Source organism: Symphodus melops (genome assembly GCF_947650265.1).
Source record: "Symphodus melops genome assembly, chromosome: 19".
Taxonomy (NCBI): domain Eukaryota; kingdom Metazoa; phylum Chordata; class Actinopteri; order Labriformes; family Labridae; genus Symphodus; species Symphodus melops.
The window spans coordinates 21,268,846-21,283,039 of NC_136709.1; the positions used below are offsets into that span (position 1 = coordinate 21,268,846).

Below are 14,194 nucleotides of genomic sequence, written 5' to 3' on the forward strand. Positions count from 1 at the left end.
CCCCCCCCCCCCCCCCATCTTGCTGACAGCATTAGACACATTATCACAATTAGTAAACATTTCTCCGAGGAGCTGCTCCCACCTCACCGCCCCCGCTCCATCCTGTATCCTGAGCTGTCACACTCAGACTTATTGTGATGTTTTCCTCCTCACTTCGTGTAATGTTTCACTTAAATAAAATAAAAAACATCGGCAGTAAAACCGGAGAAGAAAACAAAACGTGGTCGCTGTTGCTCAAAACAAAAAACACGTGTGTCATCGAGGAAGTTTGTTACTCGACATAAAGGCCCCGTTTTGACACTTTAATTGATCTGGGAATAATTAGACGTCGACAAAATAATCCCATCAGAGATTTTTCAATCGGCCTCGTGTTGAACAGTTTATGTTCCTCCATGTTGGATTTAAGCGTAGACGTTAAAGCTCAGGGTAAGACATGTTTCTGTTCCATGTCAGATGAAGGTGCGATAATTAAAGTATGATGACATCACAAGGTTAGAATACGCTGTGACGCACTATGAATGTCGTTTCTATAGTTTGAGTCCACGTGCCTGTGTTTCTTTAGGTTTCTTTTTTTCACCTGGCTGCAAAACAAATTTCCTCTGGAGGACAAAATAGTCAAAGTTGAAATTAAAGGGTTTTAAAGAACCTTTAAATATTGTGATTTTACAGGCTGAAACTCAACGAGCCTTTCTTTAGCACCACTGTAAAATCATTTTTAAATGTGTTTCAGTAACAAACAGCAAATCTCTGATGTCTTCAGAATCTATTAGTATTTCTAACCCTGTTGAACACTTGAGATTAGACCAATGTTCTGGCTCAATATTGGCCTTTAATTAAAATTCTTCACCCAATCGTCGGCTGTATTGTAGCAGATTAAAAAGTCTCCTCCAGACTGCGGTTTAGAAAAAAAAAACATGTTATTAGTTTAGTAAGTTTTCTTCTCTCGGAGAAATTGATTGTTGTGCCACAAAAAAAAAAAATTAAAAAATGGAAGAGAAACACGTCAGCCTTAAAGGGACAGTTCAACGAAGGTTTATTTTCCATTCAACATGTTTCACAGAATATGGGATATGTTATGTAGGACATAAACCACATACTTCACTACATCCTCTTAACTTGTCCAAGTATCCCTTGGACCTTTACAAGCCAGAGGAAGTTCAGATTATTTAACATGTATGTCAGATTCATGTTTCTGGAAGAAGGTGGCGCCTGCAGGTTCGAGCTGCGCTGATGCCACACCAGACATTGCATCATGCTCATCAATCACCTGACAACGCGTCCTGCCACTTAAGTCTGACCTGCAGCACCTCCTCTCCTGCATCCACCTCCACGCTCCGACTTGAGAGCTCCAAACAGCGTCCAGTCACGAGTGCACGATGAGCCCGGACGCTCAACACAAACTATGTTCTGCTGGGTTAGATATTCTAAACGATACAAGCGTGAGTTGTCAAACTTAAATTAATGGCCTATTTCTTTGTCCCACTTTTTTTCCTCAGTAATGCAGAGACACTGGAGAGAGGACTGTGGAAGCAAGAACTGTCAAAGGCCGGGGAAAGTTCAGAAGCTCTGATTTAAGATGTTTCGCCACATCTTAAGTCAGTTCTTCTGATCTCGAGCTTCCTGGTTGATGGTCAGATTTTTTTTAGCCTTTCAACAGCAGCCGAGGATCCCACAGCTTCAGTATGTGGGACGGCTGGAGGCCCGTCCCACATAGCTGCTGACCCAAAACCAGGAAACAGCACCTAATTACAGCCTCCGTATGTAAAGCACAGGTGGCCGACGTACAGCTGGAGACTTACTTTATGAAAGGACGACAACCTCAGCCTTGTGCTTTCAAACAACAAACATGGTGGATGAGATTATGAGTCAGTTCAAACAACATAAATTCATTTGGGCCTCTTTTTTTTCTCCAACATTTTCTGGACCCACATCCAGTATGTTGTTTTTTTTCTCTCCCACTTGCAGCCGTATTTTTCACAGCAGCCGCCTCACAAACACGCTCCCTGCTCTCTCGCCTTAAGGTACACAGTAGGTTATAAGAAATCTAAACTGGAGCGGGCTTTGTGTACACCACGGGGTCTCGTTTATTAAAGTTTCGGATGCTGAAGTTTGTGCTCAAAGTTAGACTTGGGAATGTTTTGATGTCTGACTCTGCCTCTCTGGTGATTTTTACAGTCACACTTGTGAAAAAACAAAAGTTTTATGAGTCTTTTTTTTTTTTATCATTACCAAATATAGACATAATGTTTCTGTTTATTCAGATAATATTTGCATAAGAGGGACAGAGTCAGCTTTGGTCTTCGCCTCTAGATTGTCAAAGCTCTTTGCTGAGCACGACTTCACCTCGAGCACGCAGAGAGAGAGAGAGAGAGCAGCTGCAGTCCTGCACTCATAGAGCACCTCACCTGGGTTTCATTTCACACTCACCGCTCGCTGTGCAGCTCTCTGTTGATGGATTTGTGCACAAAGAGTTTTACTATGTGCGAGGCAGTTCATATATTTGCACGTTGATGTGTTTAATCGCTCTCCGGTTTTGATATAAATCTGATTCCACAGAGTTGACGTGGATGGATACAGGACGGTCGTCAGCTGATACCTGCTGCTGTCTCCTCAGCCTTTCCTTTGTTTGGTTTGGTCACACATTTTCACTCTCAGACATTTCAGAGATGACCCGTTCTTCATGCAGTACGTCTAGTAGCTCTGCAGGATCCAAAAAATTATTTGCATTAAATAAAGATAAATTCACTGCTTTATTTGTCTGTCTTGATTTTGTTTCTTTTTCGACACAGTTATGCATGTCGATTTTTTCATTTTTTGGACATAGGTATGTATGTTGATTTTTTTCGACATAGGTATGTATGTCGTTTTCTTTCCACAGAGGTATGTGTGTTGATTTTTTTCTTTTTTCCACATGGGTATGTATGTCGTTTTTCTCATTTTTACGACATAGGTATGTATGTTGATTTTTTTCGACATAGGTGTGTATGTTGATTTTTTTCGACATAGGTATGCATGTCGATTTTTTCATTTTTTTCGACATAGGTATGCATGTTGATTTTTTTCTTTTTTCCACATGGGTATGTATGTCGTTTTTCTCATTTTTACGACATAGTTATATATGTCGTTTTTTTTTGACATAGGTATGCATGTCGATTTTTAAATTTTTTCGACATAGGTATGTATGTTGATTTTTTTCGACATAGGTATGTATGTTGATTTTTTTCGACATAGGTATATATGTTGATTTTTTCTTTTTTCCACATAGGTATGTATGTCGTTTTTCTCATCTTTACGACATAGTTATGAATGTCGGTTTTTTTTGGCAGTTATGCATGTCGATTTTGTCCTTTTTCGCGACATAGGTATGTATGTTAATTTTTTTCGCAGTACGTCTAGTAGCTCTGCAGGATCCAAAAAATTATTTGCATTAAATAAAGATAAATTCACTGCTTTATTTGTCTGTCTTGATGTTTGGTTTTTTTCGACACAGTTATGCATGTCGATTTTTTCATTTTTTCCACATAGGTATGCATGTCGATTCTTTCATTTTTTCGACATAGGCATGCATGTCGATTTTTTTTTCGACATAGGTATGTATGTCGTTTTCTTTCCACAGAGGTATGTGTGTTGATTTTTTTATTTTTTCCACATGGGTATGTATGTCGTTTTTCTCATTTTTACGACATAGGTATGTATGTCGATTTTCTCATTTTTTCGACATAGGTATGCATGTCGTTTTTTGTTTTTTTTTCGACATAGTTATGTATGTCATTTTTTTCGACATAGGTATGCATGTCGATTTTTTCATTTTTTTACGACATAGTTATGTATGTCATTTTTTTTCGACATAGGTATGCATGTCGTTTTTCAGATTTTTTCGACCTAGGTATGTATGTTGATTTTTTTCTTTTTTCGACATAGGTATACATGTCGTTTTTCTCATTTTTACGACATAGGTATGTATGTCGTTTTCCTCATTTTTTCCACACAGGTTTGTATGTCGTTTTTTTTTTTCGACATAGGTATGTATGTCGCTTTTTTTTTTTTACATCAGTATGCATTATTATTCTTATTCTTATTATATCAGTTTGTATGAATACATATATAAACATGTATGTATTTTATGCAAGTCTATATATATGTGTACAATAAATGCATACATTTATACATATATAGATTCTTTCTTACACAGTAAATAATAATAATAAAATATTATTTACACAACACATATATATTCAGAGAAGCATACATGCATACTGTGAGAATGTATCTGTAGTTGTGTCTGTTAATCAGCTGCTGATACAGGTGCTGTCTGATTGAGAAGTTCAGCTGAAGTTCCTGCTTCCTGATTGGATTAAGCCTGAGAACACAGCTTTTAAATCTCAGCCCTTCACCACCAACTTCAAATGAAAACAGCATTTGTATATGAATCGTCCTTTTGATCTGCGTTTGAGTTAAGGAGCACTGAATGTGTAAGATAGTAAGATTTAGAAAGATTTAGTGACACTTAACTTGTATAAACATTTTAAATAAAACTATTAAAGCCTTTTGTTGTTTCCTTTTTTTCTCCTGTTTATGACGTTCGGGAACAATTAAACTTCTGAATCTTAGCTTGACTCATCTTTGCTTTGTTGGTTGTGGGAGGAGTCCAGTCCACTTTTATCTGTTTATACATTCATATATACATACACACATACATACATTCATGCATAAATACACCCCTTCAAACACTTTCATGCATTCATACATATATGCATGCATACACGCATACATACATACATTCATGCATATATTCATGCATACAAACATACATACATACATGCATGCATATATTAATACATGCATACATACATGAGTACATAATTTGTTTTTACGACAGATATGTATGTCCCTTTTTACATTTTTATGACATATGTATGCAGGGTTAGGTGTTAGGGTAGGGTTAGGGTTAGGGGTTAGGGTTGGGGTTAGGGTTAGGGTTAGGGTTGGGGGTAGGGTTAGGGTTAGGGTTGGGGTTAGGGTAGGGTTAGAGTTAGGGTTAGGGTAGGGTTAGGGTTAGGTGTTAGGGTTAGGGTTAGGGTTAGGGTTAGGGTTGGGGGTAGGGTTAGGGTTAGGGTTAGGGGTTAGGGTTGGGGTTAGGGTTAGGGTTAGGGTTAGAGTTAGGGTTGGGGTTAGGGTTAGAGTTAGGGTTAGGGTAGGGTTAGTGTAGGGTTAGGGTTAGGGTAGGGTTAGGGTTAGGTGTTAGGGTAGGGTTAGGGTTAGGTGTTAGGGTAGGGTTAGGGGTTAGGGTTGGGGTTAGGTGTTAGGGTAGGGTTAGGGTTAGGGTTGGGGTTAGGGTTAGGGTTGGGGTTGGGGGTAGGGTTAGGGTTAGGGTAGGGTTAGGGTTAGGGGTTAGGGGTTAGGGTCGGGTAGGGTTAGGGTTAGGGTTAGGGGTTAGGGTTAGGGTAGGGTTAGGGTTAGGGTTAGGGTTAAGGGTTAGGGTTGTCATTTTTATGACATATGTATACATGTCGATTTTTTTCGTATTTTACGACATAGGTATGTATGTTGTTTTTCTCATTTTTAGGACATAGGTATGTATGTTTTTCCATTTTTTCGACATAGGTATGTATGTTGTTTTTCTCATTTTTAGGACATAGGTATGTATGTTTTTCCATTTTTTCGACATAGGTATGTATGTCGTTTTGCTCATTTTTACAACATAGGTATGTGTGCGATTATTTCATTTTTTACGACATAGGTATGTTTGTCGTTTTTGACGACATACGTATGCATGTCGTTTTTTTCCATTTTTTACGACATTGGTAGGTATGCCGTTTTTTTCATTTTTTTCGACATAGGTATGTATGACGTTTTTATCGTTTTTTCGACATAGGTATGCATGTCGATTTTTTCATTTTTTTCGACATAGGTATGCATGTCGATTTTTTAATTTTTATGACATAGGTATGTGTTCCGTTTTTTTCATTTTTTCAACATAGGTATGTATGTCGTTTTTATCGTTTTTTCGACATAGTTAGGTATTTTCATTTTAATGACATAGGAATGTATCTGGGTTTTTTTTTTTTTTTTTTTTTTACGACATGGGTATGGGTATGTATGTCAATCAAACATGTAAAGATATAAGGTATGGAAAGTAAAATCACGAGACGTTTCAAAGTAAAACTTCAATAATCTTTATTGTATTTGGATGGCAGCAGAGAATGATATCTTAAAACCTGGGCAAATGAAACCAAACATATCTGCATGGCTGTGATTTGAGTGTACTGTCCCTTTAACACAGTCCTTACATCCTCGGTCAAACAGTTTTCTCCATTGTGCTAAACATGAACAGACAGAATCCTTCATCTCTTGTGCTGTTGTGATAATACCATGAGCAACTTCCATGAGCTCCTTTAGGTCCAACTTGAATCAGAACGTGTCATTTTCATCCAGGGGTTGAGACATTAAGACGTTGTGTCATTAAGTAATGCAAAAGTGAGCATGGGCATCTCTTCATATAACTGATACCAACGGCAGCGTTGAAAATGATGCATTCCTTTAGGAGAGAAAGTGCTGCGAAACAACCTCGACTTTTTTAATCTAAACACTTTCTGGAGCAGCGTACTTATTCTTAAACCCTGTGGTTGTCCCTTACAGAGTAAAGAGTCCCAGCAGGTGGCGGGCCAGCACGGGTCACCACCTTCATCTCACAACTCTCCGGAAGGACAGACGCATCCGTTCATGCATCAAAACCTGCACTTTCTGTTTTCCATCAGCCCTCGCTGTGACGGTAACGCATGATCGGGCACAAACGTGTCGATATATATATCTGCTTTCTCTGCGGCAAAGTCCACACACATTTAAAAATATAAACTTGTTTCCTTGTCTTGTTGCTTCACCAAAAACCACATGATTTTTTTTAAATTTTTTTATATAAATTTCTGAAGAGGAACAAATGGAAATGTTGTTGAGGCGCTCAGACTTCGAGCTGAATGAATGACTTTATGAAGAGTCCCCTTCCAAAGCGACTGATGGCTTATCAACAAATTCAAACAAAGTGAAGGCTAAAAAGCAATTTTAGGTCCTTTAACTGAAGAAACTAGTTTCACAGACTTTTGGACGTCAAAAGTTGATAAACAGTGGAGGTTTTTTTTCTCGACTTATAATCTTTATTTGGAAATGAACTCTTCATACAACCACAAACAAATTCACCGTGAGTTGAATCGATTATAACATGTGCTTTGTATCCAACACTCTGGGAAATCAAATGATCCGATAAAAAATACAAAGCTGGCGTCATAACGATGAGCAGAGCGCAGAATGTAGGACAAACACACACGAATCCATCGTAAATCTTGTGAAACACTTCATCACAGTTCATCTTAGAGAAAAGTCTTTACATTGAATATTTTTCTTTTACATCAAGGAATGTTGAGGGACAAAATAAAACATTTTTTTAATTAGTTTTAAATATTTTTATATAGTTTTTCCTTCACCGCAGCCCCAGTGTCTCTTCACTGTACACCTTCACTCAGGTCCTTCTTAAAGTAGCTTGGACGATATTATCCGATGAGTAAAGTCGGCGTGTGTGTGTGTGTGTGTGTGTCATGTGCAACAGTTTGTGTTTGGGCAGACGTGAAGCAAAAAATGAGTTGTGTGTTTCCTGTTTTTCATTCCCACCTTGTGGTGCAGTAGCTGCACCCTCTCTGGACATCATCTGAAGGGCGTGAGCTGCACAACACATCTGCTCAGAGTCATGATTCACAAAAAGAGATAAAGTGTGATTTTCTGTGAGGGGAGTAGGGCGAGTTGCCCCTTTCCTCCCTTTTTGACACGTAGAAATGGCTATCTTTCTCTCTCTCTCCCTCAAACCCACCCTCCTCCCCAGGTCTGGAGTTTGGTCCATGGAGGCCAGGTTGAGCGAGGCCTCTTATTGGTTGGAGAGAATCAGAACAAACAGGCAAATCAGGCCCAGCATTAGCAGCAGGGACAGGCGGACGGGCTCGGCCCCGCGGTCTGACAGGCCCGGAGAGGGAAGGGTGGAGTCTTCCTCAGCATCCCACAATCTGTCGTTCTCGTTTACCTGAAAGAGAGCAGACATGTTAGCTTCTTTGTTGAGTTAGTAAGAGACTCCCAGCGAAAAGCTTTCTCACTCTGTCACATTTTTAAATAACAATAACGTCTGATTTGATTGTAGTGTGGTGGCTGAATGTCATCTCCTGCTGAGTGAGTAAATCCTTGACGATGCACCAAAGCTCATAAATGATGTGCTCACACTGTACAGGTGAAATCAGGAAGGATCACTGAAACTCCCACAGATCTAAGTTTGTTTCAGGTGTGTCATATGCACGGCTCAAATATCGACAGAAACACTCTCACACATCATCAAACACATGCTAACAAGCACGCTACATGACAGCAGATATTTCCAGTCAGATGAAAGTCTGCAGATATTTCCTGCCAATGTGTCGCTTGCTTGTACAGTTTGTGCTGCGATAGGAGGGGAGAGACACATCAAACAGGCCTTCCTGCTGTTGCCATGGTGCTATCGGACACAGTCTGACTGTTTGTGCAGCTGCAGCAATTAGAAAAAAAACGTGTGTAAAGCGGAAACTCAGATCAATCATGGCTCTGCTTGCACTTTGAGAGTATATAGTCATACGAGCGAAATTTCAACATGTGACAACATCAAACCCCTATGAGGATGAGATCAGGATGTGATTGGCCCCTCGCCCCCCCCCCCCCCATACCGTGCGACTCAAAACCTCGTCAGTGATGGCCTGAGAGCTCACAGTGCACGCTCAGCCTGAGAGTAAAAAGGAAACAATATAATCTGTTCAGACAAAGCACCAACAACACGACTGAAAAGGAGTGTTATAACGATGGTGACTGAATATTTCACAGACGCCACTGTAAAATAAGGCAAGTGATGAAGCACACACATCAGCAAGATGCAATTTGTCAGCTTGACGTTCAGAAGTACTCAGAATAAACTCTTCAGTCAGTGCGGCACATCTCCACTCTGTCCTTCGCTTCCTCTCGCCCATCAGACATCGGTATCATCTGCCTTGCAAATCAATTGAATGTGAAAAAACACAATCCTCCACACTGACATTCACTAACAGCGCTTGTGTAGTTCATAGAAAATTCAGGGACACCAGCCGACTTCTGAAAGATTAGATAAGGGTACATGTTACAGAAGCGATGCAGAGCTGGCTAAACACTGAAGCTTCAGTGTCCATCCGCTCTCGAGAGGAAGTCAAGAATGAAGTAATTCTGATGCGTTTCAGAAAAGCTGATCAGCTTTCACGACAGCGTCCAGCTGAAATGTTTGATCTATAATAGATATATATGTTTTATAGAGACAAATAAATCATTATCAGACTACAGTCTATGAGCCAGCACATCTTTACCCCGGATTACAGTCTGCCTGCTTTTGGTTTCCACATGAAACTGTTTATTCTGCACACTCTCAGGAGTGCTGAAACACAATTCGTCAACAAAGCTCGGACCACAAACGTACACCAAAACTACTACAACACTTCTCCCCATGCCTAAAAATCCATTTGTTTTTATGAAGAAACATTTGTCTGAAACAATCTAAAATGAGCTCTCTTTTCTAAGTCTAGGTGAAAATTAGATTGAAATTTATCTGTGATACAAAACCAGGGTGAAAATTGGATTCTAAAATAGCTTAACACCCCCCCCTCCCCTTTATCGTTTACTTTGAGAGAATGCTGTTCCTCACAGGAGATGATCTCTGTCAGAAATATTACAAATTAAAAAAGAGTGAAACTGAGAAAGTAAAAAAGAAGAAAAGACTTAAAGCTTGAAATGGAAACAAAATCAAAAATACAAAATAACAATTTCATTGTTAAAGCTTAATCGTTACAGGTCGGATATTTTCCTCCTCTTCAACATGTGTGTGAAGTGTGTTGTTGTAAATCCACTCTGATCCTGTATTTGATCATGTCTATAAACCCCTCTATTTCAGCCCTGCTCAGAACAGGCTGTTTCTGTGTCTGTAGCTTTAAATATGTAAATGAGCTGTGTCTGACCACGCCCCCTCTCTGGAAGGGCTCGGGTGTACAGGCTGCTTTCTGGCTCCATGTCCTATTGTTTACGGTGAGAAGGCAGACTCAGAGGGCAGAACAAACACCTAGCTGTGGGAGTGTCACCCACCTGGGGGAGGGGCTACTGCCCTTTGTGATGTCATGAAGGGAACATCTCCAAACGGCCTGTTTGAGCACACATTTACTGAAAAGTGGAGCAGGCAGAAGACAGAGAGGATGGACTTTTCTCATCATTGGGGGGTTTGTAGACAGACTAGAGACACATGTTAGAGTCAGAGGAACATTTTGTAGAATATGTGACCTTTAAAGATCAATAAAGATGTTCTTCACTGTCAAAGCTTTTTAGCCAGTACAGAGCGGAGATTACTGTTACCTTTCTTTTTTCCAAATGTTTTCTTAATGAGGTGTAGGTAAATCAAACAGATGTGATGATAAAAGGGTCACGACTTACAGTCTTCACACACGATGGAACAGCCAGATGTGATTGAAACGCTCTGCGATACTGAAAGTTTATCATTTTAGTTTTTGTTGAATAATCCCTGACTGATGAAACCAGATTCAAGGTGTTTGAATCAAATAGGAAACAACAACAGAAGTGAAGTGCTAATTGGGATAATTACTTGAGATGAACAGATTGGGTGACTCCTTGTTACTCACTTGGTTTCACAGTTCAATCAAAAGACTTCTTACGTGTTTATTTCACGAAAAAAGTCAACCGGTTATAAATTGCTCCAGCAACTCCTCGCCTGACCTCAGCGGGCTGAAGTCAGGACTTTGATTGGTCATTTCACCGACAGGAAATGTGTCAGGATGTTTGTACGTGTGATGAGACGACCGGAGCTCATTAACTGGTTTCATTTTCTCCGATGACTCTTTATCTGATCCTGAGCTCATGCTGCACAGTCAGGTAAAGACACCATGTTGAACAAAGTGTCATCGTCCTGTTTACTTTTCCATAAAATTACACGTCAGACTTCTGAAACAATCGTGCGTGGGTCGAGGCTTTCAGGGACTCGAGCCGAGAATATGTAATTCGGGCTTTTTGGCCCTTTTCCTTCGGCGCTCCCTGTGGAAATCAGTGAGTGGCCTAGTTGTACATTCAGCCTGTGAAGTTTATTCTATCTGTTGGCACATTGTCAATAATGTTATCTGCCGGATTCTCCTTATGGTCCCGTTATGAGAAAATATAAGCGAGCACATTTTCTCTGCCTGGAGGGATTTCAATTATTTACACATTTGTCCCTGTTATTAATGTGTTTTGTGTCCACATGAAAATGTATGATCAACAGAGTTTAATTGTGTTTGCTCCACTTGTTCACTTATGGATCACATTAATGATGTTTACAGAACCTGTTTAAACTGTAGATTTATGAATATGAGACAGCTCAGGTGTTTACACCATGATAGACTGTGTAAAACAAAGTCTCAGTGACGTCACCCAAGATGAGTATCAAAGCTCAAAGATGGCGCTCACCGTGGTAAAAGTGCTGAGTCACATAGAGATGGAGCTAAGGCGGGCCTTAAACATTTCCATCAACTCAGCCCCGCCCCCATTTTAGCACATTTAGCAACAAGTGCTAAAGTCAGAATGTGAAACTTTTTGATCCAGTAGACGTCGCCGTTGAGCACCAGCATTAAACGAACGTCAAACTTGTGTTTGGCCACGCCTCCTCCATACTGAAGCCTCCACTCTTCTTCCGTGACGCACTTCCAACCCCCCTCGCTCGAGTTTGCACGAAGGAGTCAAGTGCAAACTGAGAACAAAATGACCATACATTGTTGTATTAGCGTGCTAATGTTTGCACACTTTTGCTAGGTCGTAGCTTCACATGGCATGTTAATAGTCACAGAATGACTGTGATCTAGATTTATTGAGCATGATCTAATTCTTCTTTCTGGTCCTTGACTCAAACAGCTTTTATACACAAGGGGAGGAGCCATGTAAACACAGCTCTGACAACAACACAGCCAGCAGGACTCCAGCTTCTCCCTCACATGGACAGTCAGGACTCACACACACGTTCACACAGGACACACTGGGTTGTTGCTGAATTTCTGTGGAGAACTTGTGTTGATTCGACACCCTGAGTTTGCGGAGCCCTGTATGCAGCTGTCTGATTCAATTCTTCTCAAAGATTTAACTACACCAGGAAACGATGCAGAACGCTGGGCATCAGGATTCAGGAAATTAAAACAGAGCCGTCTGAATTAGAGGTTAGGAAAAACAACAACATCGCCCAGGATACCCTGAAAACCCCTGACTTGATCTTAACTCTGATATTTCTCCAGCGCCCCCTGCAGGAACAGACGGGCGACGTCACTCAGGCCTCGAGTACTTCCAGTCTGTGGTTTCTATGCAGGCAGATTCCAATATGTAATAACAGATGGTTTTACTTACTTTGCTTTTAATGTCATGTTTATTCTAAGATTTATAGCTAGAACCCTGAATGTTTTACGCTAAGAGGCCCATGTTTACAAATGCAATCACTATGAAAACAACATTTATAAGAAATGTGTCATCCATCATTTTCTCATCTGTACTCATTCTACATTTCCCCCTCCAGTAAAGTCCTCCTATAATATTTAAACGACCAATAGCGTGAGCTTATATAAGACAAGTGTGTTTACATTCGCTCGCTTTTAATCGTCTCAACTCTGTTATTCTCATTACGGTGTTTGTTTTATGCTCCACTTGGGGTCTTGAATCCTCTTACTGCTGCACACATCTAATGAACCCTCGGGGATCAATAACCTTACATCCAATCTTAAAGCTTCAAAGCCGGCTTCGTTCACTTGCTGCAATCCTCATACATGATAAACGCCTCATCACATATTTACAGCTCAACTTTATAAGCCCATGCAAAGGCTTGTGGGTATAACTGACAAAATAAAGTTCTTTATTGTATTAAATATTTATAGATAATTGCAGGAGGAGCTGCATGTTTTCACCCCTGTTCCTCCTGCTGGTGTGCTATAGTATTTTTTTGTCCACATTCAGTCAGAGTGAGTTGATGTGAGAACAAAGCAGGATAGTCTCGAGTCAGAGCGAGGAGGACGCTCTCCATGCACGTAGGTGAACGTCTGCATTCTGTTTCCTGTTCACCACAAGTGAGATTCTGTTGAACTACACGTAGCATTGATCGAAAGATAAATATTCTCATTACAGCGTCGACTCTTTTGCTTCCTGCGTGCAGCAGGACCGTGTTTTAAAGGGAAACTCTGCACACATTCAGCCACAGAACTTCCTGTTGCCTGGCTGTCGTCTCCACTTGCAAGTGTTATAAAACCAAAATAAAAGCGCTTTACTGACTCTGCTGTTTGTTTCACAGAAGTCACCATGACAGAAAAAAAGTTTGATTGAACATGTGCAAAAGAGATCGGGCTGACATGATGACACGATATATGAATACGTTCTGCATGTCATGCTACGTTAGCATGTCAACACCACAGTGAAATGTTCAATTAGATTAAAGCGATGTCGGAATGCACCCTCAGATATTAAACCTGAGCGCTGGGTCGTCACTTTGATTGTCACTTTGCACAAAAGCACCTGTCAAGAATACCTGAATTTAAAAGTTTGAGTTCAAAATGCAAACATTTTAAATCTGAAACGCGGACCCTTTGAATAAACTGGCAGCAAACAGGCACGTTTTGATTTTGTGTGTCTGAAATATGCAGGTGATGTTAATCCCACCCGTCTGGCGCTCCCTGCAGGACAAAACAAACAGACAGCGGGGCGACCCACTTCTGCACGAGCCCGTCTCCGTTCGTTCTCCTCTCTGTTTGGCAAAGCGTACACATCACATTTTCATCCTCCACGTCCCGCCTCACCTGGGTAGGTATCTGTGCTCTCAGAATGTTCTGCTCTGTTTCCATGGAGACGCCTGGGGCGGTGGTCGCTGGGTGCGGGCCCTGGTTGTCCGTGGCCGGACTGGGCACCCCGGGCTGACCGGTTTTCACGTCAGATCCGTTCCCGAAGGCCTGGATGGCGTTTTCTAGAACACAAAGCAGCAAAGCTTCAGAAACAGGCGTGAGTGACAGTTTAATAGATCCACTCAAGTTCTCGCCATCTGAGGGCGAAATGGAAAAACTTTTCACATCAGTCATCACCTCGACTGTCCTTTAGCTTTTTTTGTGTC

General features: G+C 40.7%; 1 protein-coding gene across 2 annotated transcripts in view; it reads right to left on the bottom strand.

Moving 5' to 3' along the window:
* Positions 1-6,152: 6,152 nt before the first annotated feature.
* The window catches only part of gfra4a (GDNF family receptor alpha 4a), a 224,513-nt gene continuing 216,471 nt past the window's right edge, over positions 6,153-14,194 (bottom strand). For both annotated transcript variants that reach the window (XM_079369799.1, XM_079369800.1), the window contains 2 exons: positions 13,887-14,050; positions 6,153-8,065 (listed from right to left, as the gene is read on the bottom strand). In XM_079369799.1, coding sequence (XP_079225925.1) covers positions 7,913-8,065; positions 13,887-14,050 — 317 coding nt within the window. In that variant the 3' untranslated portion in view covers positions 6,153-7,912. The remainder of the gene's footprint in view (positions 8,066-13,886; positions 14,051-14,194) is intronic.